Source organism: Chiloscyllium plagiosum, unplaced genomic scaffold, assembly GCF_037043375.1.
Source record: "Chiloscyllium plagiosum isolate Xiang-an unplaced genomic scaffold, Cpla_swu_hap1 HiC_scaffold_10, whole genome shotgun sequence".
Lineage (NCBI taxonomy): Eukaryota > Metazoa > Chordata > Chondrichthyes > Orectolobiformes > Hemiscylliidae > Chiloscyllium > Chiloscyllium plagiosum.
This window is the reverse complement of record NW_028270148.1, coordinates 87,002,500-87,029,440: the sequence shown is the minus strand read 5'-3', so window position 1 is coordinate 87,029,440 and position 26,941 is coordinate 87,002,500. Positions and strand designations below refer to the sequence as shown.

At 40.6% G+C, this 26,941-nt stretch overlaps 1 protein-coding gene and 1 long non-coding RNA gene across 5 annotated transcripts in view; one reads left to right on the top strand and one right to left on the bottom strand.

Moving 5' to 3' along the window:
* Positions 1 to 10,650, top strand: part of prkn (parkin RBR E3 ubiquitin protein ligase) — a 1,164,944-nt gene extending 1,154,294 nt beyond the window's left edge. For both annotated transcript variants that reach the window (XM_087991523.1, XM_043696306.2), the window contains 2 exons: positions 2,654 to 2,771; positions 8,412 to 10,650. In XM_087991523.1, the coding sequence (XP_087847649.1) occupies positions 2,654 to 2,771; positions 8,412 to 8,521 (228 nt within the window). In that variant the 3' untranslated portion in view covers positions 8,522 to 10,650. The remainder of the gene's footprint in view (positions 1 to 2,653; positions 2,772 to 8,411) is intronic.
* Positions 1 to 26,941, bottom strand: part of LOC122552979 (uncharacterized) — a 99,543-nt gene that overhangs the window by 14,845 nt on the left and 57,757 nt on the right. The window contains exons 1-4 of one of the 3 annotated variants that reach the window (XR_015758493.1): positions 15,929 to 16,377; positions 11,597 to 11,688; positions 10,985 to 11,065; positions 9,115 to 9,198 (exon numbers count right to left, since the gene is read on the bottom strand). This is a non-coding gene — a long non-coding RNA (uncharacterized LOC122552979). Of the gene's footprint in view, positions 1 to 9,114; positions 9,199 to 10,983; positions 11,066 to 11,596; positions 11,689 to 15,928; positions 16,378 to 26,941 lie in introns of those variants that run through there. The other 2 variants (XR_015758491.1, XR_015758490.1) reach the window with 2 other exon arrangements.

The following is a 26,941-nucleotide window of genomic DNA, read 5'->3' as shown; positions in this document are numbered from 1 at the left end:
TGATGAAGAGTTTATGCTCGAAACATCGACTCTACTGCTCCTCAGATGCTGCCTGACCAGTTGTGCGTTTCTAGCACCACACTCTTTGACTTTGGTCTCCAGCATCTGCAATCCTCACTTTCTCCGAGAATTGTGGGAGTGGAGAGCTTTTAGAGCTTTCTGTTGAGCGGACTTAGAGCTGAGAGAGTTCGGGGGGTGGTGGGAGTTGTTGCAGCACAGACTGTGCAAGTTGTGGGAGTTACAGGATAGTGCGTAGATAGAACTGTGAGGTAGGTAGGACTGTGGGAGGGCATAATGTTTGTGAGGAATGGGGCAGAGCTGTGAGAGCAATATGAAGGTGTTCTGATCAGAGGCTATACAGCAATATGTTCTCCCATTTTGGATGAACTGACGGGTTTTGGAGCTCATTTCATCTGAGCAATCCAGCAGAACTTGGCAGGAAAAAAGAAAATCATGCATATGCTTGCCAAACTGATGTCAGGCTGACCCACCAGAATGGATCCATACACACAGTGGCAGGTCCAGAGGAAAGGGAGCTTGAATCCAATTGCTTGTACTGTGACACCATTGTGTGTTGCAAAACACAGTTTGAGTAATCCTGTTTTTCAACCTACCTCTTTGACCAATATTTTGTCATGTGTACTAATATCTCATGTGGCTCAGTGCTAAATTTTGTTTGACGATACTTTGATAAAGCTTCACTACAATAAAGGTATGGTATAAATGCAAGTTGTTGTTGAGACTGGAGTCACATTTGCACCCAATGAGGTAAGGAAGGCAGGTTTTGTCTCCTAAAGAGTATAAGTTTTAATTGAATTCAAATTCTAAAACTGCTGCAGTAGGCCTTAAGCAGGAAAGCTATGAAACAGGCCTTTAGAATAGTATTTCTGTATAATCACCACTATATGTAACAATGGTTATATTGTACTTTGGTGGCAACCACTAGTGGCTTGTGATTGGGGTTGTTCACACCCTCCAATTGTCTTTTCAATGCTGAATCAAAGGGCCTGTTTACTTCTGTGGTAGAGGATTAACCATTAGTGAATCTTAAGAAGGGGCACTTTTCTTACATAATAAGATTTAGTTTATTGCACGATTGCAATAAATACAATTTATATTAAATAGCTAATTACAACTATCAGGAGCAGAAATGACATGTGTCTCCACTTGTGCTCGATTTCGTTATTGTCCAACAAAGAATATGTGGCATCATCAGATTAGGCAAAATCTAAAAAAAATCCCTACATTAGGTCTTTCAGAACAATTACTGATACAACCACAATTTATAGATCTGGCTTGTGATATTCCACTTCAGAATCCCAACTCATGTTCACCAAGTTGGCTGTTCCACCTATCTGAGTGGTCCATCCTGATCGGGGGGTAAATTACTTGCCTTTGCAAAACAACCCCCAGCCATATAAGGAAAAGCATGAATGGCACCTAATACAGCACAGCAAGGTCAGCAGCCTCTAGGACTATCCACAAACTTTAAGTTTGGTAATATTCAGCTTTGCTCTTTTCCTGAATCATAACAATCCTGGATGGTAGAAACATACCAGCTCTTTGAGTGACCAACATTACTGATGCAAATGATGAAAAATACATAGACGGGTATATTGCCATCATTAGTACATCATAATGTGCACACCTATGTTAGTGTATCCAGAGGCAAAAAAAAAAAGGTGAGATGGGAAAGTAGCTTATGAAGCCCATTGTGATATGTTTATCTTCCACTCCTGTGTTCACTACTATGGTTTGCCACATAATACAAAATAGTTCTTTTCCAGTTTGGCTCTACTGGTAACTCTGGTGAGGAAATGAAATATACAATCTGGAAGCTTCGAAGTACCACATTAAATTCACTAATCTCAATAAGGGCACCACAATTAGCCTTAGGACTCCTAACTGAGATAGGGAAGTGGGGGTTGGCAAGAAATATAATTGGGCAATATACTGGCTTCTGATCACAATGGTAGTAATAGCTTGTATTTCTATACCACCGTTAGCATTGTAAAGCATTCTGAGCTGCTTGATAGGAGGCATTGTTCCTGAAAATGCCATGGGTGGAAATGATCACAGTTGGTTTAAACCTTTACTCCTGCCACTACTGGCACACCAGGTCTGGAGTGTGTACTATCTACAGGATGCACTCAAGCAAGACATGAACTATCTTCAAGAATATACCCCAAACTTGTAAGCTCCACCGTTTAGCAGGAGAAGGATAGAAGGACTCTCCAGTTTTCCTCCGTCGGGTCAACATCCTGGATTTCTTTGCTTAACACAGCCTTACCCCTCAGATAGTAGCAGTTTAAGAATCTTAAGCACCAGCTCCTAAAAAGCAACGAAGCAATGAATACCAGGTTTCCTGCAGTCCCCACATTCCAAGAATGCATTTTAAGAAAACGTTAGGGTGGCCTAACAGTCAAATGTTATTTTAATTATGGGCTGTTTATGCCCATGAATGAATAATGGCCCTTTGAGCAAGCTATCAATGGGTGACTGGCTCTGATAGAGCTATAATGTCAGCAAGGATTCAATGCCTTCCACAGGGGAGCAGAGAGGAGACAAGTGCCCTGATTTCTTTTCTTTGGCATGAATACATTTGTGAACTAAGTGCAGTGACATAATGGCTTCTTCATTCTTCTATTTATAGGATTGTGTTATCAATCAGCAAGCTGCACAGCAAGCTCTCTGGGACAAGGCCTCAAGACAGGCAATCAAGGAAACAACTAAACCTTGTCCCAAGTGCCAAGTACCAGTGGAGAAGAATGGTATGTACCTGCTGTTATTTGAGCTGAAAAGTAACAACATAACTTCACACCTGTAACACAAAACGTTATTAAAGGAAGTCAGAATTCTTCAGATATGCTGTAGGAAGATAACTGCAAAGAACAGAGTAATAAACACTGTATTCAATTCCTGCCATCCAGAGTATGAAATGAGACGCCAAAATATCTCTGAATTTGCTGCATGATATGACCTCCTCCTCATTAACCCCAAGCAATCTGTCCTTAGCAAAGGCCTCAGCCTCAGTCTTCACCTCAATGAGTTTTGAGCTTGAAATGCTTGTTGAGCTTGTCCTACCCGAGAACAGCAACACTTTCTCTACATCTTTTACCCTTTCCACACCTTTTTTTTTTAATTGAGAACTGCCAGTATAAGATTGTCTGCCTGGCTTTCTTCCTCACTTACATGAACCTATCTCCATCAGGACCCAGAGCACCCCATTCTCTCAGGCCTAACTGTAAAATGTCATTATACTTGCTAACAAAGCTTTTCATGGTTGTCTTTTGACAAATCAAACACTCCACGAACAGAAGCTGAAAACTGACTCTCTGGTACCTTCTCTATCTCCATTTGGACAAAAAATTACAGCTCCTCTAGAGGTTTATTTTTTTCTTTCCCATTACCACTTCCTTTGCCCTTGCATCATCACTCTTTTTGTCATTTAATCTGTCCTCTCTTTTGCCAAATAATAGATCTTCTCTTTTGTTCTTCTCCAAGCCTTTACTATACATCTCTATGGTTTCTTATTCTGACGCAAGGTCGTGGTCCTGTAACTGTGGCTTGAACTTTTACTCCCGGGTAGGGAGCGCAGAGTTGGGACAATTTCCAGCTCTGTAAACCTGACTTAGGGAAAGGTGCCTTGAGAAACCTAATTTATATTCCAGGGCTGAGGGGAAGGCAGATGGTTGAAAATGGGGGTCATGGAAGGTAGCCCTGGAAAGAGTTCAGAGACTGTTGGATGTGGAGACAGGCTTGGCAAAAGGCTGGCCTCACCACACCAACACTTTTTAAAAATTAATTTCAGATAGTCCTCACCCTTCCTCACCACCCGCACACACTCCCTGTGCCCATTAATACTAAATCATTCCAGATCATGGCACAATGGTCCCTCACACCTTCAATGCCAGCCAATGCCTGTGTCCATCCCATGCCCCTTAATAGATCCTATGCCAACTTGATATTACTTTATGTCAATGTATGCCTTCCATCTGCAGCACTATGCCTTCACTCTGCCATACCAACTTAGTCAGTATCAACCATTAACAGAACTCAGGACACACAGTGGAGTAAATAAAGTTACTAAGTATCTACTAATGAATTAACTATGTCAATGAAAAATGAAAAAGCAAGTATTTATTACCAATCTCTTGCTTTCCTTGAGAAGATGGTGGTGATCCTGGGTCTCTGGATTGCTAGTCCAGTGACATTACCACTACATTAACCCTTCCATGGAATAGTGCATTATTACTTTGAGGTTTCAGACTACTGACTGACCTACAGAACCTTTGCTCAAATCCAACATGGATGTGATACCATCACCTTTCTACAACAGTCATAATGACACTTTACTGAAACATCTTAGGTCAAATTTAACCCAATCTGAAGTGGCTGAACATCCACTGTACATAACTGACAATAATTGATAGAACAAAAAATTCTGAAAATGATAAAACTTAACTGGCTTGACAAATCTTAACACTATGATGGTGCTGCAGTGTTTCCTCTTTGAGCTTAAGATCGAAGAACATTTTTGCGACACTTGGGCACCATTTCTCAGAGTAATCTTGGCTATTCATGCTATTCCCCCACAGAATTCCTGCCACATTTATCACAAAAGATGCGGAATCATTGTGAAAATGATACTCCAAGATGTCTTGTTCTGCATTCTGACTTTTTGACTGGAGATTGTTGTTGGTGCCAAATATGAAATATGTTGCATTTTGTATCAGTGATGTCCTTCACCCAAATTGGCACAAAATTATATGTACCAAGTGCTGAAATTTTTTATTTAATGAAAACTTTAGTTAAAAAAAATGAGCATTCTTCTTGCTTTTTTTTCTCTACTGGGAACACAAAGACGTATTGACATTGAACCACTCCAGCCTGATTACCACTGAATTAGAAATTTGCCAGTCTATATGTTAATTCTGTCTGTCTATCTGCTTTAGACACTGGATACAAAAATCTAATATGTCATGACCACCCTTAATTTTCTTTCTTAGTTGGGGTAGGATGTGTGGGCTTGATTTCCACTACTCTTTGGTTGAGGAGGTGTTTTCTGATATAGTTTTTGAAATGATCATCTCATCAGTATACTCTCAATCATCAAAACCGTGATGTCACAAGCAGCGCTATCAATTAGCATTTAAGCAGCAGTAACCAGCTCACTGATGCTCAATTTGGGTTCTCTAGAGGTCTTTTGGATCATTACAGTCTTGATTCAAAAATAGACAAAAGAGCTGAACACAATGCATGAAGTGAAAGTGACTTCCCTTCAAGGCAGGATTTGGCCAAATGTAGCCCGTCAAGTACCACAAGAAAAACTGGTGTCAATGGGAATCAGGGATAAAACCCCTCACTGACTAGAGTCGTACTTAGCATAAAGCAAGTTGGTTGTGGTTGTAGGAAATCAATTATCACAATCCTAGGATATGGCTGCAGGAGTTCCTCAGGATAGTGTATTAGGCCCAACTACCTCAATGAATTACCTTTCCTCCAGCAAAAAGCAGTTCTGAAGATGATTCATATCAGACTGAAAATGTTAACTATATTTCTTTCTCACTAGATGATGCCAGACCTGAGTTTCTCCAGTATTTTCTGCATTTGCTTCAGATTTCCGGCATCCACAGTATTTTGGTTTGATTAGAGATAACAAAGCTTGCTGAACAGTATTCAGTACCATTTGTGACTCTTCAGATATTGAAATAGGTCAAACCCATATGGAGCAATACTTGAATAATATTCAGGCTGGGCTGAAAAGTGGTAAGTAATGTTTGTGTCACATAAGTGCCAGTGAATAGCTATCTCCAATAAGAGAAAATCTACCGTTCTTTCCTTAACCATCAAGGATCTCCCACCATAACATCCTGGGTATTACCATTTACCAGATAATTAACTGAACCGGTCATATAAATATGTGCCTGGAAAAGCAGGTCAGTTACTGGGAATTCTGTGGTGAAGAACTCACGCCCTGTCTCTCTAAGACCTTTTCACTATTTATAAGGCATATGTCAGGAGATATGGAATACCGTCCATTTTCCTGGATGAGTACAGCTCCAACAACACTCAAAAAGCTTGAAACTATTCAGGACAAAGCAGGTGGACCTGGTCACTACTTTAAACATTCATTACTTCCAGTATTGGTGAACAGTGTCAGTAGTGTGTACCATATACAAGATGCACTGTTCCAACTGTTTCTCGAGCACTATCCAAAGCCTAAAAACTGAAAGAACTGTCGAATCTGTAAATCAGAGTCAAAAATGGAAATTGCTGGAAAAGCTCAGCAGGTCTGGCAGCAACTGCGAAGTTCTGAGGAAGGGTCACTCAACCCAAAATGTTAACTCTGATTTCTCTCCACAGATGCTGCTAGACCTGCTGAGCTTTTCCAGCAATTTCTATTTTCATATCCAAAGCCTTGACCTCTGACACCTACAAAGACAAGGGCAATGGCAACTGATATCTGGAATCACTATCACTTGCAAATTCTCCACTCAGCCACAAACCATCCTGATTTCAAACTATATCACCATTCCTTGTTGCTGGGTGAAACTTCTGGAACTCCCTCCTGACAGCACTGTAGCTGGATCTGCGTGAGGTATACTGCAGCAGGTCAAGAAGGTGGATCACCACTATCTTCTCAAGAGGAATTAAGATCAGCAATAAATGCTGACTTTGCCAGAGACACTCAGAATCACCACAGTGTAGAAGTAGGGCAAACGGCCCATCGAGTCCACACCAACCCTTTGAAGCGCATTCCACCCTGACCCATCCCAACTCTGTAACCCTGCACATCGCTGCATTCTATGGGCAATTTATCATGGCCAACCTACGTAACCTGCACATCTTTGGACTATGGGAGGAAACCTGTCATTGGAAATCTGCCAAAGGAAACCCACACAGACACGGGGAAACCCACACAGATGGTCACCTGAGTTTGGAATTGTCCCTGATACTGAGAGGCAGCAGTGCTAACCACTGAGTGACTGTGCCACACCAAAGACCATGGAAAAATAAAAAAAATGTTAAGATTATGTCCTTCTGCCCTGAACTCTCCAACAGAGCAACATATTTATCTCCATTTACACCATCAAATTAATTAAACACTTCTTCTGTACTTTTCTGTCCTCATAATTTAAGCATTTTAGTTCTGATATCAATCTAGTAACATCCTTTAACCTGATTAACAAAGATGTGGAGTTGCCAGTGTTGGACAGGATGGACAAAGTTAAAAATCACAACTGCAGGCTATAGTCCTAGAGGTTAATTTGGAAATTCTAGCTTTCAGTGCTAGAAGAGAAAGACGAAGGAGCAGCGTTCTGAAAGCTAGTACTTCCAAATAAATCTGTTGGACTATAAACTTGCAATTTTTAACTCTGATTAACAAAGATTGGAAGAGTATTTACCTACTAATTTCCAAAATTTAAATGTTGTAACGTATTTCACATTATTACAAAATGTTAAAATTATTGATCTTCATTTGCTTTGCAAAAATTACCTGAGTGCAATATAAAAGTAATATAAGAGGTTATGGTATTGTAGTAGCAAACCAGAGTTCAGAATCTGACTTTAACAAATGGAACAAAGAACGATAAAAAGGTTATATTCTGTCATAAATACCCAATTGGTTCATGATTATCTTTAAGGCAAGGGCATCTGCCACTCCTACCCACTCTAGTGAACATACTATGTGACTAATGGTTACTGTTCTTTGGCTTGGTCTAGAAAACCACTTATGGAATCTTTACCTAATTAGGTCTGTGATGTCTTCCATAGTTCTGTCTGTAGAAACATCTCCCTTGGCCAAAATGTTCCTGTGCAGTTATGACATTTACATGACAACGTACAAAATGGCCATGATAAATGGGATAAATCTAGCCACAAAATTTCCTTTCAGTCAGCAATTGAAAGAATCAATATCACATGACACCAGTTCATAAATGTTCAATTAGTTTCCTTATTTTCCACAAAACCAGACATCTGACCTGTGTGCCACAGAACAGGCAAGAACATCAGTTAACTGACAATACAAACCTAGTGAGACTGACATAATTGAGCATCAGACAGAAAATCTTCACTTGTCTTCTCAAGCAGGTTTTAACAGCCGCAAGGTATTACTATAGGAGTTCTTAAGAGAATTACCCTCAGCATAAGAATCCTAGTTTAATCACTGCTTCCTGCCTGTTTTATATGGCAAGCCCTGCCTAGGGATTTAGCCACTCCGCATTCTCTCCTTGACAGTCCTCTGGGGTTGGAGACCTTTACTTCGTATTCAGAAATTGTGTGCTGTTTGGATGGTCATGGAAATGAAAATCACCCCATTACCTTCCTCAATGTTATCAAATTTGTTTGATTTCGAGATAAGTGTATGTGTTCATGTATCTGACTGGTACTTCTCCCCACCACAGGAGGCTGCATGCACATGAAATGCCCCAGGCCTTCTTGCCATTTTGAATGGTGCTGGTTGTGCAGCAAGGAGTGGAATCGTGACTGCATGGGAGATCACTGGTTCGAGTGACTTGAACAAGAAGAAGCAGAACAAATATAGAGCTCTGGAAAGCACATTAAATTTATTAGTGACTAGCATTAGACATAAGGTTTGGTTTGCTCAGCCATGTACAATGAAATCACAATGAGTTGAATCTTAGGGAGTCTGCCCACAAATTTATTAACAGATAGTCAAGGAGACCCCAATGTGACCCAATTTGCCAATAAAGACAGTCTGTGCCAAAAAAATCCAAGTGAAAAGAGTAAAATGCAAAAAATCATTTTCATTTTTAATTTGTTCACATCTTGCAACAATTAATTCTGGTACAGAAAAAAAACATTGAAAGAAATTTGGAAGTTAGGCTGGAAAATCTCAGTAATTTTTTTGCTTAGCATATTGTCTTTTGATGGGTATGATACAGTCCAGCATTGTACTAATTCAATCAAACAGGTTTTCTGTGTTTTCATGCAGCAATACAAAATCCCAGTGTATCCCTATGATCTTTACAGCTTCAGCCAGGGAAACAGGCTAGTGAGCAGCTACACATTTATCAGACTCTTTAATGTTGGCCTCCGCAGGCTCCGCAGTGATTGAATCTACTGCATCTATAATTCCTTCATCTGCCAGGTCCATTGTGCAGTGTTCGGTGTCATCTATCTTACCATTGGTTTCCATGATTGTGTCTGCTCGTATTGTCATGCTGACCTCTGGTAAGTGAGTGAAGAGGTCTGTCACTGAGTTAGTTATCCCCACACTCCTCCTCCTCCTCATTCTCGGTGCCTTGAACAGTTACAGCCTACTTGATCCCAGCATGGTAGAAGCAATTAGCAATTGTAGCTATCATCACCTTCTTCATCATAAATATGGCCTCAGTAATAGTTGGATTGTAGTCCTGCTTCTTATCAATGGCCTTGTTAACCTGAGATCAGCTACCATTGATAGTGGCTTGTCAGATTCCTAATCTGCAGTTTGGCCAGGTGTTGGGTGGCAGAAATATCATCTTGACCCACTCCATTTAGTTGGCATGATCAAATCACAAGTTCGGCTAACTGGGAGTTTCAGTTTGGAAACTCAGTTTATCAGGGACATCAGTCTTTTTAATTTGCTATTCTGCCAGTGTTAACTACCGCACAACTGGAATTTGGAGTATCAGAATTTGACACATTGGAATTTCACTGTACTATACCAAAATGTATGAAATTCAGCAACATTTTCCATTTCTTCATAGGAGGGCTATTTACATAGAATTATATGAAACTACAGCACATAAAGAGGCCATTCAGCCCATATGGGCAATGCTGGTATTTATGCTCCACACCTTAAACCCATAATTAATCTAACCTTATCTACGCAGCCATCTATTTCCTTCTGCTTTATTTACTTATGAAGCATCTTTTTCATTTGAACTACTAGGTCTTTATTTATAACAAATTACATAAAAGGAAATTTCTCCTGAATTCCCAATTTAGTTTATTAGCAACTGTCTTACCTTAGTTTCCTCTGGTTTTGGATTCCCAACAACTGTAAACAACTTATCCCCCTGACAATTATCCAATAAACAACTTCACAAGTTTTCAAAACTCTGCTAGGTCACTTTTAAACATTTGCTTTTCTAAAATGCAAAAAAAAATGGAGTCCCAGCCCATTCTGTCCTTCCAGATAACTAAAATCACTTATTCCTAGTGTCCTTATCTTTGCCTCTGTTTAATGAAACACTTATTTCCCCTGAATACAACAGGATTAGGATATCTTGCTGCCAAATGAGAGGGTGTACTTTGAGTCTTTCAGGATAGGGCTGGAAAAACATGACCCATAAATACATGGTCAATATTTACTTATTAAAATGAAATCAGCACTGTTGGTAACTAAGATGAAAGTAAGGACTTTGAGATAATGAAATAAATTTTCACAGACTGCAGCACAAACTGTGGAAATAGACCAGTCACTTGGTACCATACTGATCAGTCCTCATATTTAACTCCACTGACTGTAGTGTAAATGAATATCAGGTGCTATACGTCAGACAGCCCATCCAATAACTCTCATTTCCTCCGCTCCCCACCTCTCCTTCACCTTTAATGGTTTGCATTGCCTTTAATGGGCTTTACAAGTAAATTGTTCAATTGGAAACATGGGTGATTTGCTGGTGTTAATCAATCAATCAATCAATCAATGGGGGTGGGTGGGGAGGGGAGAAAAAAAACGTTGATGGAAAAATAATCCCATTTTTCCCACTCTCCCTCACCTTTGATGGACTGCATTACTCTTAACTGAACTTGCATGTAAATTAATCGATTGGAAAATATGGATGATTTACCGGTGGTGGTTAATAGATGGGAAAAAAAAACACAGGTGATTTGGTATTGGGAAAAAAACAATTAGTTTGTGTGTAAGAGCATATCTAGATTTTTAAAAATAAAAACTCCCATTTTGCACCATTATTTGAGACAAATTTCTAATGCAGCATCTGTTTAAACTAGATTTCATACTTACTCATCACAGCAGTATTTCTTCAGTAATTAAGTGATTAAATACTTTAGCCCAATCTGTAGAGTGAAGATCAGCATTCTGCGTCTGTACAGAACAAACATTCATTCACTATTCAGTATGAAACAATAGAAATTTATTTTGAAATGATCTGACCAATCTCATTTACACACAGGACTTCTAAAAAAAAATCTTTCACTGAATCAAACTGCCTTGTGGCAGATGGAAGGACATATTGACTTTTTCCTTACGCTTACACCAAGCAATCAAAAGATAGACCTGGTTTTAAACAATTGTCGAACAGAATCAGATTTCAACACTTGGAAAAGACCCGCTATGAGAGTGGTGGAAATTAAAGCCTTAGAATTATCTTAAATAAAAGTTAGAACACTAATCTCTCTGGATCAGTGAATTAATCCAGAAAAATGACCACCTTACAATCTTATGACAACATTATGCTTTTTATTTCACATTTGAGGGATAAAAGCTTTTACATCACATTACTTCTCACTTAACACTAAAATAATTGGGTTGGGAAGATTTTCTTATGCTGTTTTTGAAGTGCATCAAACACTGCCAAACTGATTTTATATGGCTCCACTCTCTGCAGATGCTTACCTGGGTAGCTGCTATAAATCACAGGTCGGAATTGGTTCTGTACTTTTTCGATATCAGGGGTCCAACTGTAGATCTCCAGGCTAAAATCCAGCCTGACAAATAAACAGGTTCAATCATATCACTGAGCAGTGTTGCGTTGATCAATTTATTTGCAATGTGAACCACAGCACAACAAAAGCCATCAGGATCCAGACAATTTGAACATACAGAACAAAGATCATTACAGTCCAGTACAGGCCCTTCAGCCCTTGATGTTGCGCAATCTGTGGGACCAATCTCAAGCCTATCTATCCTACACTATTCTATTTTCATCCATATGTTTATCCAATAGCCATTTAAATGTCCTTAACGTTGACGAGTCTATTACTGTTGCAAGCAGAACGTTCCACGCCCCTACTCTGAGTAAAGAAACCACCTCTGACATCTGTCCTATATCTATCTCCCCTCAATTTAAAGTTATGTCCCCTCTTGCTAGCCATCACCATTAGAGGAAAAAAGGCTCTCACTGTCCACCCTATCTAACCCACTGATTATCGTATATGTCTCAATTAAAGTCACCTCTCAACCTCCTTCTCTCTAATGAAAACACAGTCTCAAGTCCCTCAGCCTTTCCTCATAAGACCTTCTCTCCATACCAGGTAACATCCTAGTACATCGCCTCTGAACCCTTTCCAAAGCTTCCACATCCTTGCTATAATGTGGTGACCAGAACTGTACACAATACTCCAAGTGTGGCCACAGCAGAGTTTTGTACAACTGCAAGATGACCTTGTGGCTCCAAAACTCAATGCCTCTACCAATAAAAGCTAACACACTGTACACCTTCTTAACAACCCTATCAACCTGGGTGGCAACTTTCAGGGATCTATGTGCATAGACACAGAGATCCCTCTGCTCATCTACACTACCAAGAATCTTACCATTAGCCCAGTACTCTTTATTCCTGTTGCTCCTACTGAATCACTTCACACTTTTCCACAATAAACTCCATTTGCCATCTCTCAGCCCAGCTCTGCAGTTTATCTATTTCCCTCTGTAACCTGCAACATCCTTTGGCACTGTCCACAACTCCACTGACCTTAGTGTCATCCGCAAATTTACTAAACCATCCTTCTACACCCTCATCCAGGTCATTTTTTTATAAATGACAAATAGCAGTGGACGCAAGACAGATCCTTGCATACACCATTAGTAACTGAACTCCATGAAGAACATTTCCCAACTACTACACTGTCTTCTTTCAGCTAGCTAATTTCAGATCCAAACTGCTAAATCAACCTTAATCCCATGCCTCCGTATTTTTTGCAATAGCCTACCATGGGGAACCTTATCAAAAGCCTTACTGAAATCCATATACGCCACATCAACCGCTTTGCCCTCATCCACCTGTTTGGTCACCATCTCAAAAAACTCAATAACGTTTGTGAGGCATGACCTATACTTCACAAAACCGTGTTGACTATCCCTAATCAACTTATTCCTCTCCAGATGATTATAAATCCTATCGCTTAAAACCTTTTCCTGCACTTTACCCACAATCGAAGTTAGGCTCACTAGTCTATAATTACCAGGGTCGTCTCTACTCTCCTTCTTGAACAAGAGGACAACATTTGCTATCCTCCAGTTTTCTGGCACTATTCCTGTAGACAATGACAACATAAAGATCAAAGTCAAAGGCTCTGCAATCTCTTCTGGCTTCCCAGAGAATCCTCGGATAAATCCTATCCGGCCCAGGGGACTTACATATTTTCACACTTTCCAGAACACCTCCCCCTTGTGAACCTCAATCCTGTCTAGTCTAGTAGCCTGTATCTCAGTATTCTCCTCGACAACGTTGTCTTTTTCTAGTATGAATACAGACAAAAAAAAGCATTTAGCGTTTCTCCTTTCTTCTCAGACTCCACGTACAGCTTCCCACTACTGTCCTTGATTGGCCTTAATGTTACTTTGGTCATTCTTTTATTCCTGATATACCGATAGAAAGCTTTAGGGTTTCCTTGATCCTATCTGCCAATGACTTCTCATGTTCCCTCCTGGCTCTTCTTAGCTCTCTCTTTGGGTCTTTCCTAGCTAACCTGTAACTCTCAAGCACCCCCGAACTGAGCCTTCGCATCTCATCCGAACATAAGCCTCTTGACAATCTCTTGACAAGAGATTCAACTTCCTTAGTAAACCACAGCTCCCTCACTTGACCATTTCCTCCCTGCCTGACAGGTACATACTTTTCAAGAATACTCAGTAGCTGTTCCTTGAATAAGCTCCACATTTCAATTGTGCCCATCCCCTGCAGTTTCCTTCTCCATCCTAAGCATTCTAAATCTTGCCTAATCACATCATAATTGCCTTTCCCCCAGCTATAACTCTTGCCCTGCAGTATATACCTATCCCATTCCATTACGAAAGTAAACATAACTGAATTGTGGTCACTATCACCAAAGTACTCACCTACCTCTAAATCTAACATCTGGCTGTGTTCATTACCAAGTACCAAATCCAATGTGGCCTTGCCCCTTGTTGACCTGTCTACGTATTGTGTCAGGAACCCCTCCTGTACACATTGGACAAAAACTGACCCATCTAAGGTACTCTACATCTCTGGAACTACTCGGAGTAGTTATAGAAAACTCCCAACAGGGTGACCTCTCCTTTCCTGATTCTATCCTCTGCCCATAGTGCTCAAACATCCTTTCTGCCACCGTAATAATGTCCTTGACTAACAATGCCACACCTCCCCCTTTTTTACCATCTTCTCCATTCTTACTGAAACATTTAAATCCCGGAACCTGTAACAACTACTCCTGGCCCTGCTCTATCCATGTCTCTGAAATGGCCACAACATTGAAATACCAGGTACCAACCCATGCTGCAAGTTCACCCACCTTATTCTGGATACTCCTAGCGTTGAAATAGACACACTTCAATTCACCTTCCTGTTTGCCGGTGCACTTTTGTGACTTTGAAACCATATTTCTGACCTCACTACTCTCAACCTTCTGGACACTGGGACTACAATTCAGGTTCCCAACCCCCAGCTGAATTAGTTTAAACCTGCCCAAACAGCATTAGCAAATCTCCCCTCCCCCCAGGATATTGGTAGCCCTCTGATTCAGGTGAAGACCATCTTGTTTGTAGAGGTCCCACCTGCCCAGAATAAGCCCCAATTATCTAGGTATCCAAAATCCTCCCTCCTGACCATTCCTGTCGTCACATGTCCAACGCCTCTCTCTCCCCCCATTCCTCACCTCACTAGCAAGTGGCAGGGGCAACAAACCAGAGATAACAACTTTATGTTCTAGCTCCAAGCTTCCACCCTAGCTCCCTGAATTTGTGCCTTAAATTTGCATCCCTTTTCCTACTTATTTTGTTAGTGCCTATGTGGACCATGTCCCGGGGCTACCCCCCCTCCCCCTCAACAATCCTGAAAACACAGAGATATCACGAACCCTGGCACCTGGGAGGCAACACACCAACCGTGAGATTCGGTCTTTCCCTTTTACTGGTGTCTTCAAAATAAGGTTCTGACATCTGGAGGAGCTCTCTAATATGTAGTCCATCTCAATACATCTGGTAAATCAATCTTCAAGAATGTTCAAACAAGACATCATTTATGTACATAGAATGTCACTGCTAATTGCAAATAATGCAAAATATAAATTCATCCATCTGTACTGAAGCATGGCTGCTGTGGGGATTCTTGGCTCTTTCCAGGTGCTGTGATGTCATGCTGTACCCTCACTTGCTCCTGCACTGGATACAGTTGTTGGACCTTTTGTTCTCTAATCTGTGTCATCTAGGTACCATCCTCCAGCCACTAGAGGCTGTGAGGGCCCCAACATTGTGAGTATCTCCTGCACAATGGCAAGAGGGCCTTTTACCACCATGGCTCTTGAAAGTCTCTATGCTAATTGCAGGAGGGTAGAGAAAAGTGGTCTCCATCAGAAATGGCCTACGATTGCATCAGATGCTGCTCACACTCTACCACAAGATCCATTTAGCTTCCCCTACTTTCTTGGAGGGACACAATGCTTCTTGCTCTCTAATCACCATGGCTCTGGACCCCTGGTGACAGAGTGCAGGTCAGAATGCATACCACAATTGTATTAGAATTCTCCTGATTCAAGACAGTCAATGGAAGAAGCCATATATTCTATGGAGGGGAAGATTGCAGTACACACAGCCTGAATGGACAGCACTAAACTTTGTGTCAAAACACAAAACTCCTCTGGTATCGCCACCAGATCTCCACACACCTTGCAGCATCCTCTGCCTTACAGAGGATGCCAGACAATAGTCATACTGGAATGCAGCATTTAGCTCTTCTCCAACACTCACCTGACAACTCCATCTCAGAACCTGACATCTGCGTACATGACTCTGATGCACCCTCATCAGTTTATGGTTTCCTTACTCAGTCTAGTGTTGCAATCCAGTATTGGGTGCAGAGCAAGAGGTTTCCTCTTCCTCCTCAGAGACTAGTGTTGGTTTCTTGGGGCTTGTGGCAGCAATCTGTGCATGAGACAAAGACAGGGAAGGTTAAAGCCATCTTCACCTTTCGAGGTGAGTGCACAGAGATAAAGTTTCTAATGAGCAGCACTGAAAACATAATGAGATATTATCTTTTGCTTGCATTCCCTGGCATCCAACATGCATCTTACCATCTTTCCCAATACATGAAATTGTTCAAAACCAGAGACCATCACAGCATCACAACAACATATCCTGGTATCATTCATACTCTCCTTAGCCCCCTGAACACATCTCTCACTGAATTATAAACATGGCCTCTTGCAATCTCACCAACCTGGATCTTTCTCCTCTTTCATCTCTACCAATGGACCAACTTCACTGATAGGCAAAAAGCTCCAATACCTCCTGCTTTACATGTCTGAGGGTGGCTGGTTTGGCACATCACCTCCTATCTTAATACTTTTTTCTAGTATTGTGTGGCATTTTCTCCTAGTATTATAGTGGAACAACATAATGATTTTGAATCTCTTGTACAATCATTCCTTCACATATATAGTCTATGAGAATGCTCCAGGCACACAGCACACTTTGCAAAACAATTAGCACTTTGTAATAAAACAAAAAGAACTACAAATGATGGAAACCTGAAACAAACAGAAGCAGAAATGGCTGAAGAGACTCAGCAGGTCCAACATCATCTGCAGAGAGAGAAACAGAGTTAATGCTTCAAGTCCTTTGACCTTTCTTCAGTTCTGAAATAGCACTCTGTAACCATTCTACCATTCACATTCTCCTGCAACCCCATCCACTGCAACTTCTTCATAGATGTTTGAGTCATTTATATAAGCATTTGTGGATCATGTCAACTCTAACTTTTGGCAAGTACACAACACAATACTCTGATGGAGTCTTCTCTAAATGTTCCATGCATGCAAGTTTCAATAATGAAGACACACTCATCCTGGCAGATCTTAAGGTGACTCTTGACAGTGAATCTTTGGTCTATCAATGACCCCAAGTCTGCTACCTCTACTGTTATCTCCATCCAGGCTGCTTTGGTCAGGTTGGATGGTCAACATTTAACTGCAGCGAGCACAAGGACCTTCCAGCTGTCATTTAGAGCACAATTTGCAACTCTTCTTATCTTGAAGTAGTCTGTACTGAGTGCAGAGTGATCTGAACAATATCCAGAATTCGGCTGAGAAATGGGAAGTAACATTTATGCCATGCAAGTGCCAAGCAATATTCATCTTCGATAAGAGAATCTACCTATCACCCCTAAACATTCAATGACTTTACCATAGCTAAATCCCTGACTGTCATCATCCTAGGGGTTACCATTGACCAGAAACTGAATTGGACTAGCCATGTAAATAATGTGGCTATAAGAGAATGTCAGAGGTTAGGGATCCTGTGGCAAGTGATCCTGCATTTCTTGATATCATGTAGTCTACCCATCAATTAGAAGGTACAAATCAGGATTGGAATGAAATGCTCTCCATTTGCCTGGGAGAGTGCAGTTCAAGCCATACTCCCAAAGCTTGACATTATCCAGGACAAAGCAGTCCATTTGATAGGCACCTAATCAACAAACTCTAGATTAGAGTGGTGCTGGAAAAGCACAGCAATTCAGGCAGCATCCGAGGAGCAGGAAAATCGACGTTTCATGCAAAAGCCCTTCGTCAGGAATAAAGGCAGAGTGCCTGCAAGGTGGAGAGATAAATGAGAGGAGGGTGGGGGTGGGGAAAAAGTAGCATAGAGTACAATAAGTGAATGGAGGTGGGATGGAGGTGATAGGTCATGGAGGAGGGTGAAGTGGATAGGTAGAAAGAAAGATAGGCAGGTAGGACAAGTCATGGGGACAGTGCTGAGCTGGAAGTTTGGAACTGGGGTGAGGTGGGAGAAGGGGAAATGAGGAAACTCGTGAAGTCCACTTTGAGGCCCTGGGGTTGAAGTGTTCCGAGGTGGAAGATGAGGCATTCTTCCTCCAGGGATTGGAGTGGCAGTGAAGGAGGCCCAGGACCTCCATGTCCTCGGCTGAGTGGGAAGGGGAGTTGAAATTTTGGGCCACAGGGCGGTGTGGTTGATTGGTGCGGGTGTCCCAGAGATGTTCCTTAAAGCGCTCTGCTAGGAGGTGTCCCATCTCCCCTATGCATCAGGAACAATGGATACAATAAATGATATTGGTGGATGTGCAGGTAAAACTTTGATGGATGTAGAAGGCTCCTTTGGGGCCTTGGATGGAGGAGGCATGGGCGCAGGTTTTACAATTCCTGCGGTGGCAGGGGAAGGTGCCAGGACGGGAGGGTGGGGTGTTGGGGGGCGTGGACCTGACCAGGTGGTCACGGAGGGAATAGTCTTTGCAGAAGGCGGAAAGGGGTGGGGAGGGAAATATATCCCTGGTGGTGGGGTCCTTTTGGAGGTGGCAGAAATGATGTCGAATGATTTGGTTTATGCGAAGGTTGGTGGGGTGGAAGGTGAGCACCGGGGGGTTCATTCACTCTCCACCACCACAGCTCAGTAGCAGTAGCGTGTGATGCACTGCAGAAATTCCTGATACAGCAACTTCCAAACCCAAAAGCTTTGCCATCTGGAAGGACAAGGATAGCAAATAAATGGGAATATTGCAAGTTCAATTCAAATTGCAATATTAATTTTTCTTTTGATTTGAGATAATAAAGCAGCAGGAGATAGTCTGGTGCAATAACTCAGAAAACTTACTGAAGTTATAAATAACACACATCAAAGCAGGGCAGCAACTTTATGATCATATTATGGCTGTTGCTTTCTGGTTCAGCTTAAGGCATTAAGTTGACACATGTTCTTTCTCTAATACCTCAAGGATCTTATGCTTCCAACTTGGACAACAGGTAACTTCACTTTCAATCTTCATATGTGTGCCTTTAGTTACTAAAAAGCTGCTGCTTATTAAACTCTTTCCAAGCCACCACCCACTGCATGATCAATTACATCATTGCATTCTGATTAGATAAGGTAAGGCTTATTACTAATTGGTTTAAGGAACACTTGATCCATTGCTAATTGGCTCTAAAGGGTGATCAACATTGACTTATGTTACCTCCCACTGTGTCCTGACTGGTTCCTTAAGCTGTCAATTACCCATGGATGCACCATCTTTATTAAGTTTTGTTGTTGACATTTTTATGACTGTTTGCTAAAATAAGAGGATAATTTGATGTGTTCTTTATCTGTTTGTTAGCACTGACCAATTGTTCTTCCTTAGAGCTATTTGTCAATTTATACAAGTTCTTCATTAGATCAAGCAACTTTAGCATTTGATCTTCTGGGTTTATTTGATAGTTTTTTTTGTCTCGTTGTAAATACATCAGAAAAAAGAAGGGTATGTGAACGATTTTTTATAGCTTTCACAACTATATGAACCAATGTAAAAGATCACAAAATACTAATCTAAAAAATTGTTATGTAGGGTATGTTATCAGAGAAGAACGATAAAATATTCTAAGACAATCAGTCCATACAGTGTTTTAAGAGATCAAAGTCTAAAGGATTATATGATTACAAAGATAAGCACACATTGTTACAAAATGAACTGTAATACAAAGGTTACATTAAACTATTATATGTAACTAAACTTAATCTTTTGACAATTGTTTCACTTCTAAACAAATTCAAATAAAGGCAGTGGAAGTGACCATGATTTTTACAATACAGTAATTCCCTCCTGCCTTCTGGTTGCTATTAAGGAGCTAATAGGCTGGGTGTGCATGTTATTTATTGTTTGGCCATGAACTTTGCATGTTCTTACAATCATGAAATGGGAATAAGCTAACCATGCGTCCTTCGGCCTTGATCCATTCCTCTAAAACATTCATGTATTGTCTTAATCTGTTTGCAATCCATGGTGCATTTCTTTGTCAAGTGAGGCTAAGCAGAGTCATGAATCATGAAATGATAATTTTCCTACTAATCCTACAATACCACTATCTACAAATTCCTCTCCAAGCCACTCAATATTCCAACTTAGAAACATATTGGCATTCCTTCAGAAATGCTGGGTCAAATCCTGAAACTCCCTCTCTAGTAGCGTTTTAAGTGTATTACAGAGCATGGCCTGCAGAGATTCAAGAAGACAGCTTATCACGACCTTCTCATGGGCAATAAATGCTGGCCAGCCACCCACATCCTTTGACTGAATTTTTAAAAATATAATTTTATTGCTCTCAGCTACTTCTGTAACTCAAACAATCCTTTTAGCTGATTAATTATTAGTATCACAGTTGAGGCCTGCTGCATCATTACAGGATGTGACCTATATAGAAATAAGAAAAGCCTCTGTGTATAGTTTTATCCAGAATATTAATTTCAATTCCACAGGAAAGCATACAGTTAGAAAGTGGAGGGTGTGACTATTTGACAGCAGGAATTTAGGGATTTTTAAGATATTGGGAAGGAGGACCCATAGGTAGTGATCCTGTTTAATGGATGTGATGTGAGGAGAAAGAATAAGATCAGAAGAAATCAGAGGCCATAGAGTTACGTTGAAAGGAGTCTCTATCAATTTGATTGTGAGGCAGTAGCCTTGGAGAAATTTGTCGGAAGACAGTTTGTGATTGGTGAAGGAAGGGCTCTTGGGAACCACTTCCAAAGAACAGTCACATTGGATTTGAAACATTGACTCTGTTTCTGCTGCTGCAGGCACTGCCGGACCTGCTGAGTTTCTACAGCACTTTCTGTTTTTACCTCAGGAGTTAGGGATGTTTCTGTGAAACATTGTATAAGAATTATGATTGGAATGAAGGTATGAATCCATAAGAATTAAAGAGTGCCCAGTGAAGGTAATAGAAGAGATCAGCCATGGAGTCGATACAGAAAGAATTGTGGAAGTCTATGTCCCAGAGTAGGAAGCTAAAGGGAATCAGTGAGAATCCCTGGGAACTGAGACACACATTGATGAATAGAAATTTTAACATTTTAAAAAGTTCTCATCTGAAATTAGAAGTAAAATGTGGAGAATTCTTCTTGGAATTTTAGTTTAAATTAAAATTGCTTAGTGTGAAGTCAATAGTGCTCGTCTTTTTTATGTAAAAGGTTTTCTCTTTAAAACTTGAAACTCTTGTGTCAGCTAATTGGAAATTTGAATGTGACAGTTATCAGTCTCTACAGAGATCTGACAATAGGAAAATGGGGTGGGGGATGGATCATATGCAAATCTTTAAAGGTGGCAGGCTATTTAAAAAGCATATGAAAATCTCCATTTGCGAATTAGAAGCAGAGACTTTTTTTAAAAAAAGTAATTATGCTAACATACTTTGCTGGTTAGGTCCCAGCTGAAATATTGTGCCAATTCTGGGCATCCACTTTAGGAAGAATGTCTGTAGAGGACATGTATAGGAGATTAACTGCATTTCCATTATATTTCCATTATTGCACAAGCCAAAGGCAGTTCAACAAATCCTGACAGGTCTTTCAACTTGGTAGATCCCCTTGTGTTATGTACTTACATTTACTCAGAGAGGCCCATTACTGAAAACATGGCCCAAATCATGCTCAGCCCTCCCCACCCCCAGCTATATTGTCAATTAAAATGCTAAGAGGAACAGCTCCCACACTGTTGAGAACAGCCTAGTAGCAATGCAATGCTTGTAACAGCATTATTGCTTTAAGGTGAGACTTCCGGCCTTGAGAAGGAAGAAATCCCGCCTTAAATAGCTGCTGGAATTGGATGACCAACCGCTCTGTAGTCCCAGTGGCATCAGCTAGCAGTGCTATTACTGCAGGCTCAGAGTGAGAAGGATTGGCATATGTGAGCAGATTCTGAAGACCAGAGGGAAGGTTAAAGAGATGGGAAATATCCTTCTGTCAATTGCTACATATCAAAGCAAGCTTAAATTTGATATCTTTTTTTAAATTCATTCATGGAATGTGGGCATCACTGGCTCTGCCAGCATTTATTGTCTTTTCCTAAATGCCTAGACAGCAATTAAGATTCAACCATATTGCTGTGGGTGTGGAGTCGCATGTAGGCCAGACTAGGGGTAAGGACGACAGTTTCCTTCCTAAAGGGACATTAGTAAACCAGATGGGTTTTTCCTGACAATTAGCAACAGTTTTCAGATCATATTAGACTTTTAAATCCAGAGTTGTCTTTATTGAATTCAAATTTAATTAATTCAACTGAATTCAATAAAAGACAACACTGGATTTAAAACCTGCAAGATTCTGGATTTATTAAAACCTGCAAGATTCTGGGTTTCATTCACAGTGCGTAAAATTGCCTGCACACAGATTTCTCCAGAGAGAAATGTTAATGTAGCTAAAAGCTCAATTAGACTGATTTTTTAAAAATTTCATCTATTTTTCTAATCAATCTGTTCAGTTATTATTACACACCTTTAGAGCAGGTGAAACTTTAACCTGAGCCTCCCGGTCCAGGAGTAGGAATATTACCACTGCACCGCTATGTACATTCATTTCCTTCACTTTACTTTTGGGTCCACAGGTTTCAAAGTCCACTTACAGTTTATCAGTTTAAAAAAATGTAACAGTTCCAAATTGCTCTTCTATATCATAACAACAATTGAACAAATTAGATTCTCCTCATCCCACACTTTTGTCAGTTACCTTACATCTGTGTTCTTGAATTATTGAGCATAGTGTCAAATGAAACAGTTTATATCTGTTTCTTATTTTCAAAACCTTGCATAAAATCAAGTTGTCAATATGCTGGTGGTTATCCTTGACTGGAAACTGAACTGGACCAGATATATAAAAGCTGCGGCGACAAGAGCAGACCAGAGGCTTGGAATGCTGTGGCAAACAACTCACCTCTCAACTCCCTGAAACCTGTTGAGCATTTTCCAGGCACAAGTCAGAGTGTGAAGAAATGCTCTCCATCTGCTGGGATGAGTGCAGGTTCAATAACATTCAAGAAATTCAATACCTTCCTGGACAAAACAGCCTTCTCCAATAGGCACACATAAATATTCACTCTCTCTACCATATTAGTAATGGTGCATAAAGTCATCATAGTCCTACTAGACCATAGGGCTGCTCTCTCATTAGAGAGAAATGACTGGTGATAGTTTAAACTGAGGGTCACTATGCCTCAGGTGAAGGAAAGCATTGAGAAGGAGAGTCCTTCATGGATAACCTCAGCCAGTGCAGGAATTGAACCCTCACTGTTGGTATCACTCTACCATCCAGCCAGCTGTGCTAGCCATTAATCACTAGCAAGAGCATAGGTTGGAAAAGGTGTGCATTAGGAGGTAGCAACAAGTGTTTCCGTGTTCTTAGAATGTCTGGGGAGATTGGAGAATTATTTAAGAAGGAAGTAGCCTAGGAATATGATAACAGAGCAGCAAGATAATGAGTACTGAAGAATTAGAGTTTTTGAAGGAAGATTGCTGAGGACAGAAAAGGAAATATAGGTATGATGATGAGGAGGATAAGGAGAAGGGAAATGACAATGAAATCAAAGATTTTGGATTCAAGATGGCAGCCTAATCCTGCATGAAAGGTCATAGAAAGAAATTACATTACATGGGTTTTTAAGGTCACGAATTAAAAGAAGGTAGCTAAGGTTGAAATGCATATGCATTAGTTAGCAAATGGGCAAAAGTAAAACTGGCTGAAAAATCAAAGGTGCACAGACTAGACTAGGGGTAATGAAACCAGAAATAAAGTGAAGACCAGGTGCCAAGACAGATTTGCAGAAGTAAGCATCTGCACAGATCTGTAGATGAGTCTGTTTGGAATCAGACAGTTTATAGAGTCATAGAGCTATACAGCAAGGAAAACAGACCCCACGGACCAAATCACCTATGCCAACCAGATATCCTAAGTTAAATCTAGTCCCATTTGTCAGTATTTGGCCCACATCTCTCTAAACCCTTCTTATTCATGTACCCATCCAGATGCTTTTTAATTATAATTGTACCACCCTCCACCGCTTCCTCTGGCAATACATTCCATACACACACCACCCTCTGTGTGAAAAAGTTGCCCCTTTTTAAGTCTTTCTCTTCTCATTTTAAATCTATACCCTCTCGTTTAGACTCCGCTACTCTGGGGGAAAGACCTTAAACTATTCAGTCCATCTATGCCCTTCATGACTTTACAAACTTCTATAATATCATCCCTCAGCCTCTGACTCTACAGGAAAAATAACTCTTGCCTATTCAGCCTCTCCCAAGAACTCAAATCATCGAACCCTGGCAACATCTTTATAATCCTTTTCTGAACCCTTCCAAGTTTCATAATAGCCTTCCTATAGCTGGGATTCCAGAATTACATACACTATTTCAAAAGTGGCCTGAACAATGTCCTATGTAGCCTCAACATGACCTCCTAACTCCTATACTCAATGCACTGCCCAAAAAAGGCAAGCATAACAAAGGCCTTCTTCACTATCCTACCTGTCTGCAACTCCACTTTCAAGGAACTATGAACTTGCACTCCAAGGTCTCTTTGTTCAGCAACACTCACCAGGACCATACACTTAAGTGTATATGTTATGCCCTGATTTGCCTTTCAAAAATGCAGCACCTCACATTTAACTAAACTAGACTTCAACCACAACTCCTTGGCCCAACTGATCAAGATCCCGTTGAACTCTTGAGGTTACCTTCACTGTCCACTACACCACCAATTTTGGTGTCATCTACAAACTTACTAACTTTACCTCCCATGTTCACATCCAAATCATTTATACAAATGACAAAAAGCAGTGGATCCAGCACCGATCCTCATGGCACACCGCTGGTCAAAGGCCTCCAGTCTGGAAAACAACCCTCCACCACCACCCTCTGTCTCCTACTTCAAGTCAGTTCTGTATCCAAATGGCTAGTTCTCATGTCATCTAACTTTGCTAACCAGTCTACCATGAGGAACCTTGTTGAACACCTTACTGAAATCCATAGAGATCATGCTCACTACTCTGGCCTCAACAATCCTTTTTGTTACTTGTTCAAAAAACTCAATCAAATTCATGAGACACGATTTCCCACGTGCAAAGTCATGTTGACTATCCATAATCAGTCCTTGCCTTTCCAAATACATCCAAATCCTGTCCCTTAGGATCCTCTTCAAAAACTTGCCCACCACTGATTTCAGGCTCACTAGTCTATAGACCCCTGGCATTTCCTTGCCATCTTTCTTTAGTAGTGGCACCATATTAGCCAACATCCAGTCTTCTGGCTATCAATGTTACAAATATCTTAGTAAGCGGCCTAGCAATCAGTTCCCTGGCTTCCCACAAGGTTCAAGGGTACGTCTGATCAGATCCTAGGGATGTATCTACCTGTATGCGTTTTAAGACATCCAGCACTCCTACTCTGTAATATGGACATTTTTAAAGATGTCACTATTTATTTCCCCAAATTCTCTAGCTTCCATAACCTTCTCCATGGTAAACACTAATGCAAAATACTCATTTAGTATCTCCCCCATCTCCTGTGGTTTCATGCATAGGCAGCCTTGCTGATCTTTAAGGGGCCCTGTTCTCTCCCTAGTTACCCTTTTGTCCTTGATGTATTTATAGAATCCCCTTGGATTCTCTCTAACTCTATTTGTAAAAGCTATCTCATGCCTCCTTCTTGCCCTCCTGATTTCCCTCTTAAGTATGCTTCTGCTGCCTTTATACTTTTTGAGGGATTCACTCAACCTCTGCTGTCTATACTTGACATATGATTCCTTCTTTATCTTGGCCAAAACCTCAATTTCTCTTGTCACCCAACATTTTCTACCACTCTAACAGAAACATACTGTCTCTGGATTCCCATTTTCTTTTTTTTAAATATATTTTTATTGAAAAGTAGATTTTTTTAATATTACAACAAATAGAAAATAATACAATTCAAAGCAATACAAAGAACACAAAAAAAGAGTAAAATAAATCCTACCCACCCTCATGTACAAATATATAAATATATATAGAATATATGTTAAAAAACTCCAACTAACTATTTAACTAAATAAATAATAACCAACAACAAACTAATAAATAGTAATAACTCAGCCAAACAAAACGCTCATATGTTCGCAGTTCCTCCTCCCTGGATATTGCACTCGTAAAGCATAATTGTTACGGTTATATGAAAGCCCTTATTAGTGTGGCAGATAAATCTGTATCCGGGTATTCCAAAAAGGGCTGCCATGTCTTGTAAAAATTCTCAGTTTTGTGGTGTACCATACTTGTGAGAAAATCCAAGGGGATATGCTCCATAACAATCTTCCGCCAATCTGACAGGCCGAGGGGGCTTTTGGATATCCAACCTAGCAAAATATTCTTTCTTGCACAGAAAGTGAGGATGTTGAAAAGTTTTTTTCTTATGTGCACCTGCAGGGAACACACTGGGCAAGCTAAGAAGAAGAGAGATTGGGTCCTTTTCCACCCTTACACCCAAAATCCCCTCCATTGCACCCACCACAGCACTCCAGTATGTTGAAGCCTTCCACAGTTCCAGAGACAATGGGTAAGAGTGCCCGTACCAATCCTGCACTTGGGACATGTTGAAGATACCCCTGGTTTAAATTTTGACAAATGGTCCAAAACCAAATGGACCCTGTGGAGAATCTTCAACTATAAAGCATGTGTCCTATTGCAAATTGATATCTTTCTTGCATTTTCCCAAATATCTTCCCATGCCTCTGAGGAGACCTCAATATCTAGCTCTCTCTCCCACACCCTGCAGAGTCGATCAAACTCATCTGAGGGGCATCCCCCAATTGATGATATAAAGTACTGACAGAAAGTTACTCTTACCACTGAGCACCCTCTTCTCTATGTTGGACTTGTAGGGATCAGTCAACAGTGTAGTCTTTTTTCGAATAAAATCCCTAACTTGAAAAAAATGAAAGAGGTCCCTGTTAGATAGCTTGTATTTCCCTCAAATAAAT